This window comes from Octopus bimaculoides, chromosome 3 (assembly GCF_001194135.2).
Source record: "Octopus bimaculoides isolate UCB-OBI-ISO-001 chromosome 3, ASM119413v2, whole genome shotgun sequence".
Taxonomy (NCBI): Eukaryota; Metazoa; Mollusca; class Cephalopoda; order Octopoda; family Octopodidae; genus Octopus; species Octopus bimaculoides.
Window position 1 is genome coordinate 99,657,834 of NC_068983.1, and position 16,273 is coordinate 99,674,106.

The window sequence follows — 16,273 nt, forward strand, 5'->3', positions numbered from 1 at the left end:
AGAAAATTAATGACTTAATTTAGTGTGCACTTAAGTGTCTAAAAGGAATCAGTTCTCAAGTGCTTCTTGTTTATTTAGTCCTATAAACGAGGGGGCTAGATAACTGAGAGAATGACGAGTGTAGGCAACATAACCACTTTGTTCAATATAATACAGTGAATACACAAAAAATAAAGACTACCAACATATTTATTTACCAAAAAGTTATCAAAGAAGGCAACGTTAGCAATAAGATAGTTATATTAAACCCAGTGTGCAAATATCTGAATCTCACAAACTAAACCGCAAAAAGGGTTAGTGAAATTTGTGAAACTGGTGTTTAGCTTTGAAATTGCTGCATCCAACGAAGAGAATTGCTTTCAAATGTTCATTGGTCAACTTCATTCAATGTGCTGACTTCATATACTTCATTATTGAAAACGTTTGCTCAGAGACATAAGTTGTTCCAAATACTGGTGCCATACTAGAGGCAAATGAACTCTCATTGCAGGTACTTACACAAAAGGTACAGTGTGGCGACAGGCCGGGTGAACTGACCTCGCAGGCCAGATCCAGCCCATGGGCCATAATTTGGTAAGCCCTGCTATAAGCCATAACAGAAGAATTTATGATCAACTACTCATAGGAGTATGCTGATGACAGTTTTAAAGACTTAGAGAAGTTTTCAACACAGAGGCAAAACTTAGAATCAAGAGGCCTCAAGTAAATGAAGAAAGAAAGAAAGTTTTAATATGAAGTAAAGAAAGCAGGATACTATTGCCATCAAGAAAATAGCTCTGCTTGATATTTAGAAAAGATGTGGGTAGGAATTCCATACAGTATGCCCAGTATAAACTATGATCAGACAAAGTATTGTGGGATCACAAGCAGGCTGAAAGAGAATGTAGTTTTGTATGCAACAGATGCACTAGATCAGCCAATAGCAAGAGTACATGTGAAATAGATTCTTTCAAATGCCCAGAAGGCTCTCAAGAAATAGTTGATAGCTTTCTTTATTCAGGTCACCTAATTAGCTATGGAAGTGTGTGTGTGTTAATTAGCCTAATTAGCAATGGAGGTGAAAGCAAAGTAACTAGAGTAAGAACAAAATGGAAAACATTCAGAGAGTTATTATCTCTGCATCAATAAAGAGTTCCACCACAAAGGGAAAAAACAGATTGTATGATGCTTGTGTATGAGGCAGGATGCTGCATGGTAGCGAGACATGGTCTTTGAATACACATGATTTGTGAAGGCTAGAAAGAAATGAGGTAAGTATGATCTGATGGATGTGTAATGTTAGGGTGTAAAGTTGGATATAAGAGGAAGCAGAAGTAGTATACAAGTGAGTGACTGTGTTGGAACAGACATGTCATGTGTATGGAGGATGTCAGTTGTATAAAGAAGTGTTGAGTATTCAGAATGGTTGAAATTCATGAAAGAGGGAACAAAATGGTAAAGGTTGATCTCAGGGGGCTGAGACTCACTAAGGAGACAACAAGAAACCATAAGTGGTAATATGCTATTATGGAGAAAACTCACCTAACCCATGCAAGCACAGTAAAACAGATGTAATAATGGTAGTGAGGTTGAGATACATAATATCTACATTTATGTCTCTATCACCCATTATGTTCATGTTAAGTCTTCATCTATTGCTCTACTTATGTCTTTGTTACAATCTCATCTATCACCTTCTCTCCTACTGTTGCATAACAAGAGATGGCATTGCATCTTCATTGCAAGTCATCATCACACTCACTTTTTTTCCTTTAGTCTCTCCCCTACCATTACTTCACTCCAATCACTGTTTCTGCCATCATATCCTCTTATATTACCATCGTCTCATCTTGGATCTCTTTTTCACTGCTGTTCTATTCACTGACTAAGTCATGTTTCCTTGAATGAGAAGAGACAACGTATGATAGAAAGGAATCTTTAATCTAGGCAGGGACCAGGCAACCTCATTCATGATGGTGCCATGATAAAATGCATCCAGTAGTTGATGTTAAAAAGAGTATCCAGCCACAGAAACTATGCCAAAAATAATATGTATGAGTGATGTAGGGTTCCTGACCAATAGGAGGACAATAACTTCAAATGGGAATTGACTTTGATTGTGATGACCCCCATCAACCCATATCAGCATGGAAAAACAGATGTGAAATAACGATGGTTATGATAGTCATATGATAGTCACTTAAACCTCTTTTTATTTTTCATTTTTACAATCTTTACAGAATCAAGATTCTGATTTGATCAGTTTACACACGTTGATCACAAATTTTGTAGAACTTCACCAAGTTTTGAAGTACATAACAGTATTCATATTAGCCATTTTCATCATCAAATACAATTATGTCATTAATGTAACCAATATGCTGTAACTTAAAATTCAAATTTGTTTTTAATTCATAGCAATAAAACCCAGTGAAACATAGTAAAAATATTTAAAATTTAACATCAAAAAGATAAAATCTCTTGTGACATAAACAAATAGTTCATCCTTTCTTTTGACATATTCCCTTAATTTTTCTATAATTTAGTAAAAAATTAATTTGATATGAAACTGGTGTATGTGAACAGTTAGCATGAAATATCTGAATTTTAAGATATATAACTTAGCTTATCTATAAGTAATAGTTTTAAACATATCTTTTCTTCATTATTTTATGTTTTAGAAAGGAGTGTTTAATCAAGAAACAAATGAAGACTTACTGATAACTAATTATCTATCACAATCTGTTACAAAAGATTAGAATCTATTGTCAGAACAGCTTCGACAGTTTATCAATGATGTCATGGAAACGGTGAATACATCTGTCAAGACAAAACTTTCAGCTTTACTGATTACGTTAATAGGTCTTTAAAATAAAACAAGTTAGTAGCTCAGTGATAAAAGAGTGGCAGAGTTGGCATAGCAATTTTACAGCAAACATTTGCCACTACCAATCTTGAAATGTCCTGCCAGGTATCTATATTCTCTACTAAAGAGAATGTCTTCATATATGAATCTAACAAATTCGTAAGTTTTAACAACTGCAAACTACATACTGTACTTTTGTTAGGAGCAGAAAGAATAAGAGAAAAAATAAAAAGTGCAGTTTTATTGAACAGTTTCAAAGCCCAAGAAATCCATTCACTATATGTCCATGTATTGACAAGATAACCAAAGAAAAATGTTTCTCCCTCTTCAGCTTTAAAAGATATTTCTTAGAGAAGCATATTTATGACAGTGCATTATCTTCAATTACGAATATTCAATATATCAGAAAACATCATTTATGTGATAAACCGTACTTCTAAGAATCTTAAAACAGGAGTCTCTACTTTTTCCTTAATTCTCTTTTAACAAAATCCTCTATTCCCTTTAATGTCATGCTAACTTCTACAAGATTGCTACACCTATTTTTCTGCTGTCTGCCACTTTTAGTATGCAACACTTGAGATTTCTATTTATACTTCAGTATTTCTTAAAAAGCAGTTCAAAGATAACAGTACTTCTCATGTCCCCACTAAGGACTGGACTGCTCTTTCTCTTTAAATTAACATACCCAACATTAAAACATGCAACAGAAAGTATTCAAACTATGAAATCCATGACACTGTACTTAAATTTAATTCTGTTAAAAATTGTCTGTGATTACTCTTATTTTTGAATAACAGACAATGTAATACAACTTCAAATAAACATTTTCCCCCTTAAAACTTTGCTTTCTATTAACACACATTGAAGAATCAAACATTATCATATAGTATCAATCTTGTCTCTGCTAATATGGGCCAGTCTGTATGTTACTGGCATGAAATATTATTTATAAATCAATACTAATCAGTCAACTGTAAGGTGGGTGTAGCATATTTTCCCAGTTACTGAAAGCAAGTCAAATATTTTGTTTTGCAGAAAGAGACAACACAGGACTAGTGAGCCAGTTTTGTGAATTTGAATCAACAAGATAGTTGAATTCATTTCAATTTATTACTGACACTCATTTTTATCAATCCAGAAAAAAAGTAAAAAAACAGCCACCTTAATAAGATCAAGATCTTAACTCAAAATAATGGGGTACCAAAATAATCTTTTCTACTATAGGCATAAGGCCTGAAATTTTGCTGAAGAGGGTTAGTTGATTATATTGTCTGACTGCAGTGCTCAACTGGTACATATTTCATCAACCCTGAAAGGATGAAAGACAAAGTTGACCTTGGTGGCATCTGAACTCAGAACATAGAGGCAGACAAAATGCCACTAAGCATTTTGCCCAGCATGTTAACGACTCTGCCAGATTGTCACCTTAGTGTACCAAAAGAATAATAGCAACATATTTTATCTGAGATTTACAACAACAATCATCTCCAAAGTACTATGAAATTTAATATACCACAGGCCAGAACTATGGATGGAGTAAAGTTCCAGCCAAAAAGAAGAGGATGCAGTAGTGAGATGGTACTGTAGTTAGAGCCATAAAAGCTAAGACATAGGCCTCAAAATAGCAGAAAGTAATGAGAAAGGAACAATATCAGGTAGCTAAAAGAGAAGGCAGACATCAGATATTTTTATCAAGGGGAACCAGAAAAGAAGCAGATGCCAAACTAATGGACCAAGTCATGAAAGTAACAGAAAGAATTACAGTACAACTAATTAGAAAGAAAATTAGTTCTGTGCCAGAAAATTTGCTTAGATGAGATAGTTGGGTTTGTGCCACTTAGCAAGACAACTTCAGACAAAATTATGATGATCATCATGAAACTTCACTAAAACAATGCCATAAAGCTAATCATTCTTCCAAGAGAAAACTACATGTTATTTGTTCAACTAATTTAATCAAACACCAAAATATTAAAAGGATTGAAAACTAGGCTAAACTAGAATGCTATTAAGGGTCTCTTCTGCTAAACCAATAAGTTACAGGTATATTAGCAACCAACACTAGTTGCCAAGTGGTGAGGGGGGACAAACACAAACACACACACACACACACACACACACATGATAGTCTTCCCCAGTTTATGTCTACCAAATTCACTCACAAGGAATTGGTTGGCCCAAGAAGGTTGTGCAGTTGAACCAAACTCAAAACCACAAGGCAGCCAATAGAATTTTAACTACACAGCCATAAATTTGAGGGGACTTTTTTGTTTTTTTTGTTTTTTTTACACTTAAAGAAGACTGCAGCAAGTATATTTAATCACAAAATACCAAATGATATTAGTCATTATAAGTATCTTACTAAATTTATCTAAGTAACACTGTAGTCATGTGTTCAAACAAGTTTTATTCAGCCGCATGGCCAAATTTCAACATTGAACTGATAGCAACTTTAGTCTCAATCAGTATGTAAAACACACACAACATTATAAGCATTTTAATGACATCACATCTCCTGGAAACAAATTATCATAATTCCTTTTGTTATTTGAGAACTGCATTTTAATGACATTTGCAAGGTTTGTTCCTGTATCAGTTTTCAGATCACACACTTTATTAAGAGTGATTCTGCAAATGTTCACCATTAATATTTCTGTCGTTGTTTATTTGATCTTCATGAACCTTTTAGAATCAGAGCCTGCTTGTGGTTTGTCAGGTCTTTTACATCAATGTCAAACAGAAGATGTAGTTTTATCAGGCACTGTTACTAACAATCATATTTGTGTACCCTTAAAGCAGATGAACTAAGAAGTCATCCTAAGTAAAGGATTGTCCAAAAACTCAAAAATGCATTAACAGAATTTGGTAAATACTCTTAAATCTATCTTAATACTTACAACCATTCTTTCAGCAATTCTGTTTGATTCTGGATGATATGGGGATATGTTTATAGTTTTATATTTGAACTTATTAAGCTTGGTACATAAGCCATTATCATGAAATTCACAGCTATTATCAGACACTAACATTTCTGGAATCCTATTTCAGGAAAACTAATTCTGTGTCTTAATTCTTCACTCTTAATACTTCTGGCCACCCAAAATGTGCATCAATGAATAATAGGAACAGGCCTAGATTCTTGAAATAAGCATGATTTATATGTAGACATATCTAAACTTTCACTTTCTTTAAATCATGCTAAAGTGACTCTTGTTTTATTTTAGTATACATTGGGCTTTTTCTTACATATTATTCACATCTTCATAATAACCTGGCTACAAACTTCTAATTTCAATCAATTCCTTGTGGCCATTGAACAAAAGTGTACATCATGCACAGATTTTATTATTAATGTTGTCAAACAGATCAGTGGGACAATTCATTCTCCATAACACAGGATACCATCTTCAACTATTAACTTACTTTTGAATTACTCAAATGACTTTTCAGCAACAGAACAATTGCTCCAATTATTATTAAAAATTCTTTTTAATACACCAGATAAAATACTAGCACTGGCCATCTCCAACTTTATACTTTTACATTTCATAGCATCAATTTAGACACGATAAATGAAGAAAAAACATCATGGTCCCTTTCACCTTATGGTTTTTCAGATCTCTTACATAATTAATTTCATAATTAAATGCTATCCATTTGTAAGGCTCATCTTAAAAGATGTGCAGGTGTGACTTTAGGTAAACCATAATTTTTGCTAAAAATAAATTCTGATGCTTATGATCTGAAACCAAATTTGAATTTCAACCCAAGCAGAAAATGCTGTACACTGACTATGCCTTACAATTGCTGCCAAGGCTTCCCTTTCAATATCTGAGCGTCTTGTTTCAGCTGTGGTTTATACTCTTGACAAATATAGTACAGGACGAGCATCATGTGAAAGTATTCCTGGTACAGCCTTATCATTTGCATCAGTTGAAGCAATATTTTTTGTGACATCAAAAATCTGAACAACTAGCTTTAATACTAACCATCAATTTTGCAGTCGGATAATCTAAGAAAATGGAACACTAAGTTTACAAAATAATATAAAATCTGAGTAATAGTTAATATATTTCCCACAAAAATGGCAAATCCAACAAAAGATTCTAATTGCTTCTTATTCTTTGACAATTTTATATCCATGACTCTCACTGCTAAACAATAATCTGGTGATATACCTTCCTTTGACAGTCAATGTCCCAAAATAGACACTACATCAATCTCATACATACATTTAGCTCAATTTATTACCATACCTGATACTTCCAACCTTTTTATGATCTTATTTACCTTACTTTCAACAGTTTTAACACACCTCACTTTAATGAATAAGGTTATCAATGATTATTGGAAATAATATTTTCAATCTGAAAACAACACTGGTTGTTTTAATTCTATATAGTAGTCATGTTTTTCCTAAATGACTTATTGGTGTATTTGTTGGTGTAACTTCTCTTACTCCAGAACAAATTTCTATCTGATTATAAGTTCCTTCAAATACAACTGAGCAAAATAATTCATGCCAGAAAGAGAATGAAATGTTGATAGGGCATTTGGAGAAGAATCTGAATGAAATGTTTCATTTGTACCTACTTTATAGTCTCCTCATATTCTAAGATTTCAATTAACTTTTCTCATGATCATGAAAAGAGAGGTCCATTTACTCCTTGCAGAAGGAACATTTTCTAAAAGACTTTCATTAATTAGTTTCCTCAGCTTTGTTAGGACTAATGGCTTCATGCAAATTAGCAATGATCTTTCTTCAAAAATAACATGGCCTGATATTTCCTCTGCTAAAAAAATTAGCATAAAAACCTTCTTAATCTACCAAATTATCCTGGAATTTCAATCTTATGAATTAATGTTAAATCATCAGCATTCATTTCATCTATACTGAGCAAAAATGGTTTTTCTTACATTCAGCAACAATGACACTTTCCAACTTCCCCAAAATTTCAGTGATCCATCAAATTGTTTTGATTTGAGATCTCTGCCTTAATTTTGGTCTCTTCAAATCTGACCAGGTCTCTGATATTATATTTCCTTGACTGACAGTGTCAACTTGTAACTTTGTTGACATTATTGAGTTTCATTAATCATTATAGTATTTTTTAGACGATGTCATAGTTACAGAATCCTCATTTTAAATTTCAATTTCCTCAAAGTTCTTTGTAGATTTACATGCTGCCTGAAAGTGGTTCTTTTTACACTTCATACATTTTGGGTTTTTCTATCAAAAGCAACATTTAGAATTAGACTTAAACTCATTTCTTTCAACATGTGACAGTAATACCAAGGTATCAATCTTACTTTGTTTACAGTAGAGGAAATTATAGAGGAATCAAACTGATGAATGAGGTCATGAATGTTACAAGAGCTGTGGTTCAATTAAGTACAGAAAGAGTACACCTTTTCTCTCTCAAATTAAAACAACTGGATTTCAAATTAAGATAAATTTTAGATAAAACAACTGAATTATGATTTAAATCATATATATGAACCCATCAGGTTGAATTTTTAATTGAAACAAATGAATATCAATTTAAAATATATGCAATTCATACTAAAATAACTAAAATGAGGTTAAAAAAAATTAAAAGCATATTACAAATTGAATCAAGATTTTCTACAAGAATTTTGTATGAGAGATGCAGGGACAATCTCAGACAGGTTGATAATGCTTTCTTTATCTGTCACAGTGGTAGGGATTCATTATTTCATACCCAAGTAAAAATTGATATGTAATTATTATGCATAAAATCAGTTTTAAGTCTTTGGAGAGGGAAAAAAAGAGAAAAACAGTAATTTGTGTTTATGAGATTCAATGGCAAAATATATGCAGCATAGGCATATGTGTATACAGATGTATCAACACATCTTCATTTTGTGATTAGTGCTGAATTGACTAAAAGAGTATAACCAACTAGTCTTAACTGTTACAGAGTGTATAAGAAAGAAAACTACACCGATATGTGATGCATATGGATGAGGACAGCTGTTTGAAGCGGTACTGATCACTTAAGCTGGACAGAGCCTGTGGATGAGGAGATCTAAGAAGAGATAGGGCAAACTGATCTCAACACTCTGAACCTTATAGAGAAGATGACAAAGATATGTGGTACTCAAGAAGACCTGTCCATTTCAGTGAAACTGAGATCCTGGAAATACAATGTATACAGCTGCATTCCTTGCCAATTTCCTCCTCAAGTCTTCCCTTCCATCCAACATCTCTCTATCAGTGAAGCCCCCACCATTAACTTTGTAACTGCAATATTCTGCTGTTGTAATTAAATGAGAGTAGAACTGCTTATTATATCTTCCTTCACTCTCTCATGCACCCTACATATCAGCTCCCTCTCTCTCATCCTACCCCTGTGTACTATATTATTACTATTCTGCTACTTTTACCCACTTTTGTGTACTGTCGGTCATCACCTAGCCTACCCTATCTCACATGAGTCACCCCTCCACTTTTGTCCACTATGCAACACATCCACCCCTCAATCTTACCCAATCTCTAGTCATCACCTACTTTTCCCCACCTTCCCAGCAACCACTTTCCAACTCTTGTTCAACATTACGTTCTCTCCTTCATCCATTCCCATCACTCCCTGTTCTGTGCCCACTGACCTCTATTCCTTTTCTTGTCCCTCAGGGTCCACCCTGACACTTCATCACTATTTTATCTTAGCTCTCTTTCCAGCTCCTTCCCACTTAATTCCAGCCTCTCTTCTATAATGTGAGTAGCCAAGCAGCTCCCCTACATCAAAAATCCAATTCTGTTCTTGCCCCTTCTTTCTTACTTTAACCACTCATCTAGTATAAAGCTGCCTTCCCCATTTCATCAAAAGTGATCATAGTTTGGGACCTGCATGGTGATCTCACTAGCACTGGTATCACGAAAGAAGCACCCAGTACACACTATAAAATGGTTGGCATTAGGAAGGAAATAGAGTTGTAGAAACCAAAGCAATGCAGACATTGGAGCACGATGTAGTCCTCAGACCCATTGGATTCTGTTGAACTGTTCAACCATGCTAGCATAGAAGACGACATTAAAAGATGATGATCCTTCACATTCAGAAGTTTTACTCAACTGAATAAAAAAGTTTCAATATTAAGCAAGTAATACAATTCTATATTTCTGAGATGATGAATTTATATTATGTATACTGTTTATATTAGTCAGACTGGTGTCCTCATCTTGATTGTTGCTTTCACTACATTTTGGCTGTTGTACGCTCTAGCTTCCTTCAAGTGTCTTGTGTTGAACTCGGTTATTGTATCGGAATTTCAAACCTAACCCTTTATTTCATCTACTATGCGTAATAGATAAAGAGATTGGTTAATGCAGTGCAGTCACTTACAGGTTCTGAATTCAATCCCAGGCAAGACATTAAGGTAATTCACATAATACAACTGAAGCAAAAAAATGTCACAAAACCCACCCAAAGAAGGTTGAAACATACAATAGACAAAATGAAGTGAAAGCAACAATGAAAATGAGGACACCAGCTTGACTAATATAAACGGTAAAACATAATTGAGCAGGTAGTCACCTTAGTTAGATTTTTGATCAACATGTAAAAGAACCGCTACAATGAAAGCAGTATTTCTTTTCTATCTCAAACTGATGCGTATAAAGCCTTTACTTACATAAACTCTCGGCAGACAATTTATCAGTTGTTAAATAAAATATTCATACAAATTTCTTAATGTTCAGTTAATATACAGAGAACTAAAAAATATGGCAATGGGAATGGTTAAGGAGGTAGTGTACATGAAATGTGTAGAGAGAGTGAAATGAAGCACACTGGCAAGCTTGTTCACTAGAAAAAGAAACATGTTCTGTGAAGTAAATTGCTGAAAACACTGGACGAAAGTCTAGCTAAATTGTAGAATATTACACGTTAAGTTATTTGTAGACAACCAGACATTGAAATCTTGAAATTCTGTTAGAAGACAAAGAAATGGAATTCTATGTCTGAAACATTAATGAAGACCACTATAAATATATATCACAAGGTTACGAGTCATGTGAATAGGTATACATAATGACTATTTCATTATGTATGGTGTATGTAACAATTACAGAACAAAATTCAAATAAATTTTCTTCCAATAAGAGTTGTCACTGGAGAATCCAATGTAACTTCTTAAGATATCCAACTGATTGTGCATATGGTGAATTTATTGCATGAAGAACAGAATGAGAATATCTAAGTATAAAGCTGAAACAAATAGAGACTTTAATTTGAGCTTTCTTAAAGGTATAAATTGATAGTAAAGTAGGGTTTAAAAGAGTTAGCAGAAAGCCAATAGCAAAGAGTATAATAATGCCTTACAAAAATTAGCTAACTGAAGGAAGCCACACATATAACAATGGGTTAAGATTTTTATTGTAAACTAAAGACAAGGAGAAAAAAGGAAAAATGCATTGCATTAAGAACTTCCCAATTTGTCCTAATTGGAAAAAGTGTAACTGTTACTAAAAGGAGATAAATTGGAACTTAGTGTGTTTTGAGAGAGCAGGATGGAGGATGAGATTACTGAACCCTTTTAAGTTACAATAAGGATTAAGATAGTTAATTTTAGCCTTAAAAATATATACAAATTTAATAATAAAATCAATATATAATTTATGATGTGAAAGCAGCTATGAAGACTTGGTTTTACTTGACCTGTGTCCAAATATAAATAACGTTTATTCAGTAACCAAATCAATCGAATGTTTTGTTTTTGTTTTACTGTAAATGCAGCAAATCCCTTAAATATAGCTACCATTCTAAAGTTTTGAAATGTCAAGTTCTCAAGATCTAACATCAACATGACCATCAGAAAACACATTTTGCATAATGCCAACAAATTTATTCAGTCCACTAACCTCTAACAAGAATAATAGATATATTCTCATCCCTCTTAACATCAACGGTCAAATTATTTACCAATAAGTTGTCGGAAATCCCACCAAACCTATTCAACGAAAATCGATAATCTAGACAATAGCATCCTAGTAAAATAAATCAATCTATTGAAAAGATAGTTCATCTATTGAAAATATAGCTCATTACACATTAGAGATTAAGGCCTAAAAATAAGCTCAGTTCTTTTTTCTCTTTTTTTTTTCTGGGTTTGTCGGATGAAATATTAGCGAAACTACTAAGAAAAAAAAAACGTATTTGTTACTATTCTCTTTAGAAAATTTTTTTCATGTCTTAGAAAAGTATACAATAGTCATAGAATTTTTTTTAAATGTTAAAAAGAAATAATGCAAAGGTACATGGACAATGCAATTTTTAGGAGAGTCTCATGGGGTAATGTCCGATCTGCATAAATGACAAATTATTGTCCCTTTTATGTACTTGCAGTATTCTTCCAGTTGATTTTCCTTTCATTTTCAGCTTTCTGTATTGTTGATTGCTTGCCAACGCCTAGGTTTATCGTGAACACCTGTTCAATTCACGACTCATTCACAACAAAGGGACACGTATAGCCTAAAATAAAGGAAAGGCCGACACAGCGTATACGAGCGACTGGCAAAATAATAGAGAAGTACATTTCCTTAATGCGTTTATATTTTTAATTAAACATCTTCAGCAAATGTCAAATCTTGATGCTCCCTTTTGTACTAATAGCTAAAATATTCATGTATATTTCAAATTTATAAAAACAATTCAGAATTAAAAGAATGTGTTAAAAAAAGGTGGTTTTCCTGATGAAAGTAGAAATATATATATATATATGTATATATATATATATACGGCTAGTATAGAGAACAAAAAGTGGACAGTATACGATAAATATGAATTTGTTCTCTATCTACCCGTTTATTGCTTGAAGCTTACAAACTTCCTACACTCGGATCCCTGGATCATATTTACACGTGTGTGTGTGTGTGTGTAAAGCGTGTACCGAGAAAAGTTTTCAGCTATTTCAACAGAGAAAAATTTAAAGTGCATGAGGGAGATACAACAAGCAGAAATACGCATGCGTGTTCTTGCTTTTATTTACAGCAGGTTTTCTGCTGGTGAACACACGAGATGTGCGTGCGTATAGAATGGTGTGCGTTCGTTGTATGTAAATATGCGTGCGAACATATGTGGCGTCACAATTGAGATGGGAAAACAAAATAAAAGATGAGGAAAATCCTAAGCTAGAGTACTGTTTTTGTGAGTATGCTCATAAGATCTTGTCGCATATGATGCTTTAATTTGTAGCAATTACGAAAGAAATGTCAATAAATATTTTAAATAGTTTAGTTCAAAAATGCAATTAAAGGAAAGCTTTGGAGATAAGATATAAACTAAGGAGATGTATGTTATATAACTCGTGTGTTTTTAAAATAGAATCTAACCAAAAGAACATCTCAGCGACGTTAGATTTAGTATAGAAATTATTTTGACCGTATATGCCGATTAAAGATTATCCTTGGTTTAATTATGAACATTTCAAGTTTCTCCTTGAATATTTTTCTTAATGTACAGATCGATCTATCTATATATATATATATATATATATATATATATATATACACACACACACACGCACAACATATAATGCCTCATTATACGAAGTTTTAATGAGCAAAAATTAACATTAAGTTTTGCAGACAAGCATCATTTGCGTGATAAAGCCTTGTAAGAAGCATTATCAAAACCAAATCTACTGATAAGAAATTACGAAAAAATAACTAAATATTTATAAAATCTAATGTAATAAATACAACATTTAATCATCGGCAATCTTAATGTCTGGGAGAAATTAATACTTAATAAACCATTGTGAGCAATAATTGTTGAAAGAACATGATAAATACTCGATACAACCTTTGAAATAAAGAGAGTGGCAAAAGAAAGAAGACTGAAAAGAAATAACTGCCGGTAAAGACAGAAGTGCATAGGAAAAGAGGAAGTGGAAACAGAATTAGCATTGGACAGATATCAGATGACACTGAAATGATGGCCTGATGGGGTCTGCACTCGACACAACTGATGACTTGATCACAATTATTAGATGATGTCACTTTAGAGAGAAGCTCAGGACTAATCACAACCCCTTCTTTTCGTTTACTGACAGTAATATGTAGTTTAATTACAGATTAAACCACTTGACTATGTGCTACAATGCAGCCTTAACACATGATATAGAAACACTTTCGATATAACAATAGCAACGAATAACAAACTTTTTTTCTTTTTATGAATTTAAAAACCTAAAAAAATCATACATTACATATAGAGACTCGAATAGTGTGTGTGCGTATATGCGCGTTCTTATATAAACAGGAAAAAGTACTCAATACATGAAATAAAGTTAATTCATTTATTCGAAGACGATGACGCTCTTTCTGTCTCTACTCTGAGTTTCATGTCCCCCAACTCGTTCTGTGAAAAGGGAAAAGAAAATAGGAACGCAAAACTCAGAGCAGCGATGAATGAACACACACACACACACACATATATATATATATAGTCGCCAGAGAATATCATAACTCGAGAAATTTTTTAAAAATCAACTTATAAGCGAATAAAAATTCTTTCTTAAAGTTTATGTTCTTTCAACTAACGATTTCACAGATTTCATTTAGGTCTTGGCTGCCTTGCTAATTAAAATGTTTTGAAGCACAACCTCTTTTTTTTTTAATATCTTAACATTCGCATGCTATTTTCCCATTAAAGATGATGATGTAGCAAAGTATGGTAATCAGATAGATGGTGCCATTTCTTGAGAACATGATAGGTGGAGAATTTCCCAACGTAAGTCCATGATCTTTTTGCTGCATCAAACATATCACATGCGTTGTCTTGGTGATGCAGGACATCTTTCTGATTCTACATGAAGATCCTATCCAACCCGTTCGAATCGCTTGCCGCGGACTTCTGCGATATCATCTACTGCCGATTGAGAAGTTCGAAATTACTTTAATGTCCCATTAAAAGTAAAACTAAATTTTCATTACACAGATATCAGGTTTTAGGGGAGGGGAATTTGTTTTTGTTTTAAATCTTTTTCTTAATACGAAGTAAAAAAAAAAACGAAACCTTTTATCCTTGACCGTAGATTCTCGTGCACTACGCACTGAATCGATCAGAGAGTTTGAGGTATACAGAAAACCATCTCTACAGAGTTTTCTTAAAATTCAAGATATTTACATACAATTTCAGAGACTATAAATAATTACTGCACCATGTCAGATGTACGTTGCCTTAGGTTAGACTCTACAAGCATTTTTGAAAGCACCAACACTAATTCCAACATGTCGGCATTTGCCGTTACACTTGTTAAGTTTAAATTCTAAGAAAGAAATTCAAAGAAACATTGTTGACACTTTCACACAATTACAAGACTCCAATAAACTGATATTCCTTATGGAAGTAGCATCGCATGTCAATTGAGTCCTGTCGTGCACTGTATGAGTTTGATGTAGATTGACTTATAGATTAATTTCGGATAGATTATGTTTAACCGGTAGATAGAAGATTGAAGCATTGCATATTAAATGTAAATGTTAAGGGTTCTCAAGCAAAGGCGTCTTTTAATCAATTTCCTGATAACATGATATATATACATAATTTACAAGCATGATGGAATTTTTATATGCAATTTAAAAACAAAACAGCAGACGAAAATATAAATAGAGATGTAGTGGTAAATAATAATTCAACAACTAACCTTTATTACATCCACAGGTCCAAGATTGAGTCTGTGGACGAAGGGGTTTTTCATGGGTTCAACCATAAGTTGTTTGGAAATGTACTCCTTCTTTACGAGGGAGAAACTGACACAGCTATAAAGGATCCAACGCAGGGTTATCCGTTAATATATGGGTAGATGTATAGGGGAGAGTCAAAATAGAAACCAAAGAAAAGAATAACCACAACAAAATCGTTTCGACACCAAGCAGATATACTCTAACCCTAAACGTTTCAGCCAGCTGCAAAATGATAGACAAAGCACTGCAAACAGTGATGATAAGATGGTGTCAGCAGCGGAACAGTTGACACCGAAAAAAAAACCATTCAACGTCGGCGACAACTTATCAAAAAAAAAAAAAATATCAACTTCCTGTACGCGTGCGCAGTAATCAGCGGTTCTATTCAAGTCTTCGAATGTCTAGTTTATTATTTCAATAAATTGGGCAAACTTTCAGACTTGAATAATTCTTTTGCGCAATCTTTCAAACAATGATTGATTTCTGTGTAAATTTTTATAGAATACAGATTATTTCTTCATATAAGTGATTTGTTAATGAAATCAGTATTCAAGTTTTTATTATTATTATTATTATTATTATTAGAAAGCAAATTGTGAAATGAATATTGACAGAAATTTTTTTTTATAATTGTACATGAAGTATAAATTAAAAACAATAGAAAAGCTGACTATAATTAGTTTATCAAAATCAATTTATGTAAATGTATATAA

At 33.1% G+C, this 16,273-nt stretch overlaps 1 protein-coding gene across 2 annotated transcripts in view; it reads right to left on the reverse strand.

Annotated features, from left to right (window-relative positions):
* LOC106881720 (lysophosphatidylcholine acyltransferase 1) overlaps positions 1-15,895 on the reverse strand; it is a 95,729-nt gene extending 79,834 nt beyond the window's left edge. For both annotated transcript variants that reach the window (XM_052966351.1, XM_052966352.1), the window contains exon 1: positions 15,521-15,895. In XM_052966351.1, coding sequence (XP_052822311.1) covers positions 15,521-15,586 — 66 coding nt within the window. In that variant the 5' untranslated portion in view covers positions 15,587-15,895. The remainder of the gene's footprint in view (positions 1-15,520) is intronic.
* Between the last annotated feature and the right edge of the window lie 378 nt (positions 15,896-16,273).